The sequence below is a fragment of the Triticum urartu genome, chromosome 3 (assembly GCF_003073215.2).
Source record: "Triticum urartu cultivar G1812 chromosome 3, Tu2.1, whole genome shotgun sequence".
In the NCBI taxonomy this organism is placed as follows: domain Eukaryota; kingdom Viridiplantae; phylum Streptophyta; class Magnoliopsida; order Poales; family Poaceae; genus Triticum; species Triticum urartu.
The window spans coordinates 584415525-584420346 of NC_053024.1; the positions used below are offsets into that span (position 1 = coordinate 584415525).

The 4822-nt window shown below is 45.5% G+C and overlaps 1 protein-coding gene across 1 annotated transcript; it reads right to left on the reverse strand.

Moving 5' to 3' along the window:
- Positions 1-2610: 2610 nt before the first annotated feature.
- LOC125546983 (cyclin-B1-1-like) lies at positions 2611-3402 on the reverse strand. Its single transcript, XM_048711049.1, has 4 exons — positions 3225-3402; positions 2913-3091; positions 2719-2802; positions 2611-2623 (listed from the first exon to the last, which is right to left on the reverse strand). The coding sequence occupies exons 1-4, from the start codon at positions 3339-3341 to the stop codon at positions 2611-2613; spliced, it is 393 nt and encodes a 130-aa protein (XP_048567006.1). The 5' UTR covers positions 3342-3402.
- Positions 3403-4822: the final 1420 nt, after the last annotated feature.

Sequence of the window (4822 nt, forward strand, 5' to 3'; positions counted from 1 at the left end):
GGCCACAGCCCAGTTTTTTTGTGATTTGCCAAGTAAGTCGCTTTGTCAGGCCCGTTGGGCTGCAAATCTTTCAAGACAAGGAGAGCTTTCATTCGACTGGCCAAGAAAATGGCCCATCAGTAATGAGAAATGGGATGTACATTTTTAAAACACATCAAACCGGCAATTAGTTTTAAATATGTTTTCTTCATTTCGAGATTTGAAATTATATTAATTTTTATGCATGGAGAATTTGTTGGATTTTATATTGATATACATTTATTTTTAAAATTAGTTTGAATGTGAGTCGAAATTTCGGGATTAAAAACAGTTCGGACCGCACCGAAATATGCAAAATTTCGTATAATTTTTTAACCGTGGCCACAATATGGGCTGTAATGCTAACAAAAAGAGAATGGGCTCCAAAAAACATTAATAATTAGCAAATGGGCTGTAAATTATTAGAAATAATGGCAGATGGGCTGTATGCTGTTTTCCACAGATTTGAGGCTTTCCTAAAAAAAGGTTGACGCACAAGCAGTGACTGTTGGATGGCCATCCAACGACCGTCGTGCTTCTTCAATCTCTGCTCTTTCTGCTCCAGCCGCTCAAACAGGCACCGGCGGGACTGCCTGCTCCCTCCTCCCCGCGGCCGGCTCTGTTGTCGCGCAGGCCTCACCGTCCCACCGTACTCCCATCGCTGGCCTAGCCATCCCTCTACTCACCCACACCTATTGTTATTCTCCGGCGACGACAGACGAACCAGTAAACCCTCGTACAGTCGTACTCCCCTCCCCGTGGGAAACAACTGCCGAGTCTTCCGTGCCTCCATGTCGTTCCCTTCCCAGGCCTCGCCGTCGTCCACCGCCCTGGTGCTCTCGGCGTGGCCTGGTCAACGTGGTCAACGACCGACATGCATCTGAAGTGGACTTTACGTGGAGAGGCCGACAGCTGGGTCCACGGCCGCACGCAAGGAAATGCCTCCTTATTACGCGTAAAATAATGATTCCTCCACCTGACATCAGGGACCCACCGAAAGGGCCTCTATATTTTGTGAAAAAACGTTACCGCCGCTGACAGCTCAGACCCACCAGCTATATCTTCGCACGCAAGGAAGTGTCTCCTTATTACGCACAAAAAAAATAATACTCCCCCTATTAGCTGGGACCCAGTATAGTGGCAGGCTGTTGTGGGCCTACTAAGTTGACGGGGACGGAGGGCTTTGTCAACTTAGTCAATATGCACGATTCTAACTCCAGTGACCATACGATGTCCATCCAACGGCCGTAGTGCTTCTTCAACCTCTGGTCTTCTTGCTCCAGCCGCCCAAACCAGCGCCGGTCGTGCCTCGTGCTCCTGCCTCCCATGGCCGACTGCGATGCGGCGGAGGCCTCACCGCCCCTACTACTCCCACTGCTGGCCAGGCCATCCCTCTACTCACCCACACCCCCTGTTATTCTGCGGCGTCGGCAGCCTCACACCGCAGCGAACCAGTGAACCCTTATACTCCTCTACGCGTGGGCATCCACTGCCGCGTCTTCCCCGGCTCCACGTCGTCCCCTTCCTAGGCCTCGCCGTCGTCCACCGCCCTGGTGCTCTCGGCGCGGCGTGGTCAACGTGGTCAAGGAACGGCTTCCATCGGACGTGGACTGTACGTGGAGAGGCTGACAGCTGGGTCCACGGCTGCAGCAAAGAAGTGCCTCCTTATTACGTGCAAAATAATTATTCCTCCACCTGACAGTGGGACCCGCCGGACGGGCCACCGTATTTCGCGAAAAAACGTTTCCCCCTGACTGCTAGGACCCACCAGCTACATCTTCGCATGCAAGGAAGTGCGTCTGGGAAAAATAAAAACGATTCGCCCCCTGACTGCTGGGACCCACCAGCTACCACTACAAGAAATATGTCAACTTGTGACCTTGACTATTGGTCACTGAAAGGTCATTGTTTTTCATTTGCGACCTTTTTTTTGACCAAAAATAGAAGGTCAAAAGCTGGCAGTCGTAAACTGAAATTAACGACCTTCTCTGTGAGAAGGTCGTGGACGTTTACGACCAAAATATGCCTATTGTTTTGTTTTGCTCACTAGCAGCCTCCCCAGGCCACGTAGGCATCCGACGTGGCAATCTGATGTGCACAAGAATCAGCCCGGTCCAATTCGGTGTTTATATGGGCCGAGCCCATTAATTCAGCCAATTTGTTGTTGTTTTTTCTTTCAATTTGGGTAAGCTACACGGGCCAGGCCCTATAATCCGGCCTTTTTATTTTTGGGTTGTGGCACGTTTTTTCTTTTTTCAAATAGGTCCCAATTGTCAGGTTCTGATAAGTGGGTCCCAAATTTTCGATTCTGGTTTGTGGGTCCTTGCTGTCATGGTCATGTTCCTCAGATTTCAATATGCCAATAATTAAACAACCAATATTTAAATCAAAATAGACAGAAACAAGTGTAATACTTAAAATAACAAGAAGCAACAATCTGTTACATCAACACACATACAACATTTCATTCAAAAACAGAGAGAAGATACATGAAATTCTAGAGTTCACAATGCCCAGATAACTGAGCTATTATTACTTAACTTGCTATACAAAAATGTCTTGGCGCTTCTTTGAACATCTTCCGTCTTGAATTTAGGCAAAATATCTGCCAACAAGAAAATAGAACAGCGATGATATAGTGAATAACAACAGCAGTGCTATTTAGTAAGATTAAGTCCAAAAATAAACATGCATGAAAACATGCTCGAGTACTTCTTGTAGACAACCTTCAGCTTGCTGTCAGGTGCGGTGGAGTGCGAGGCCACCAGGATCTTGGCAGCGTCCCTGAAATCAATCATCACACAAAAGGGTCATCTCTGTCAGTGCGTGCCCCTGAATGAAATCATCACAGATTCAAGCTACGAGAGATTCAGTAGTGTGCATGTATAGCTTACATCAGCTGTGCTTCAGTAAAGCCAGTGTGGTGCTTCAGAGTGTCGGTCCACAAAGGGGTCTTCTTGAGGGTGAGCCTGGCGGTGTAGACAGCTGTGGCGGCCACCATGGAGGGCTTGGACTGCACCAGCCCGTACTGCAGCAGCGCCAGCTCCGCGAAGAAGAAGACGGTGTTCTCCATCTACAGACACATTCAGGGGAAGACGAGGGAAACATCAATCAGCACACAGACTCGCTGCTTTGCCAAAATGGCAAATACATCTGAAGAATTTGCATGTTGTGTAGTATGTAAAAGTCTGAAGTTCTTATTTTACCTCCTCGTCGTTCTTGTGATCTGAGGAAGACGCGGCCTTGGCGAAACGCACCAGAAAGACGTAGGGCGTGGGCACCGTCAGGTTCCACTCCAGCCTGTTCAGGATGGCCTTCTCCATCTTCAGAATCTGCTCCCGGGTGTAGGTGCTCTCGGAGATCAAGATGAAATCATTCACCTGCAAGCGTGCGCACATAGCCAGCCAGCTCCCTGTCAAAATTCTCCGACCCCTTTGCTTTAACTTCTTCATAGCTAACAAGAGTTCAAGAAGGAAAAATTACTGAAGGTAGATAAACATGTTGTGTTGCATAACAGATGTAGTAGTCATGTGAAAAAATTACTATGAGATGTAAGATGTGTACTATGAGATGCATGCATCCCAAACATGAGAAATATCCAGTAAAATATTTTGAGAAACTGGTAACTATATTAATCCATCTACTTATTTATTGATACTGGTCAAAAGTGTCACTGGAAGTAACATGTGGCATGTTCCTTGTGGATCTTATCCAAAATATAGCACTATAATTCATGCACAGCAGCTGACCAGGAAAACAAAGCCAATTGTCTTTATATAAGTTTGCTTCAATGAAAGAAATGATGTACATGCAGTATGGTTCTGGAAGTTACCTGAAAACCAATCCAACTGCATCACCGATATAGGCATTTTGTGCTCTCAATTCGAATTCAGCTCCTCCAAACTGACAAGATAAGGGCAGATACATGTGTGGCTCAATTAAACCTTTTGAAAAACAATCAAAAACAGGATACCAAGGTAACTTAGCGATGAGTCGGAGTATGAAGCCATGCTGCTGAAGCATCGTGACAGGATGAATCTGAGTTTTATTCTGTCCAAACAGGTCAGATTGCTGTCACTAAGGGGCTGTTTGGTTGTCGGCCGCACCTTGCCACGCCAAAGGTGCGGCGCGCCACAGCCACCTAGGCCGTTGTTTGGTTGCCTCCTAAGGTTAGGCTCGCCACACATGCGTAGTGTCTTTTGTAGTTGATTTCTTGCCACACTCTGTTAATGTTAAGTCACAACTCACAAAAACTGAGCATTCACCTGTCAGTTTGAATGCTATGCAAATGCAAGAGAGCAGAAAAATAATGTAGCTTCAGCGAGTTTTGATTTATTAGTAGTTTAGTACAACTAAGAGGTCATAACCAATTTACTTAAGCGATGTCTTTTTCTCAAGTCTCATAAATCAGGTAATCATGAAAAAAGATGTTTAGTTCTTGGTCAACCTAATTCTATGATGATATCCTTAAATAAACTCGAATATTATATTATCGTTTGCATCTACATTACATTCATTAGTAAAAAGTACCCGATAGGGTTGTATATCATGCCATGCTAAGCAATCAGCTTGAAGCACTGCAATGGTTGAAGGAGAAGCTACAGAGGATATATATGGAGCTAGTGAGCTACATATTCTTTGTACTTGTATATGAAGCAATCTGTAGTAGATGGGAACCACATGAAAATATTAACTTCCACTAGATATAAGCCTACCATTACTTAAGCCCAATAAAAGACTTGTAGATGCCTAAAAGGAAATATATGAGCCCAACATTACATTAATTGACAAATATATGAGCCCG

Bases quoted from the DNA above. Each gene is read 5' to 3' on its own strand.
- LOC125546983 (XM_048711049.1), bottom strand. From the start codon at position 3,341: ATGGAGAAGGCCATCCTGAACAGGCTGGAGTGGAACCTGACGGTGCCC. The intron at 3,092-3,224 runs GTAAAATAAGAA...ATGTGTCTGTAG, and splicing joins ATCACAAGAACGACGAGGAG to ATGGAGAACACCGTCTTCTT. The intron at 2,803-2,912 runs GTAAGCTATACA...GATTGATTTCAG, and splicing joins TTTACTGAAGCACAGCTGAT to GGACGCTGCCAAGATCCTGG.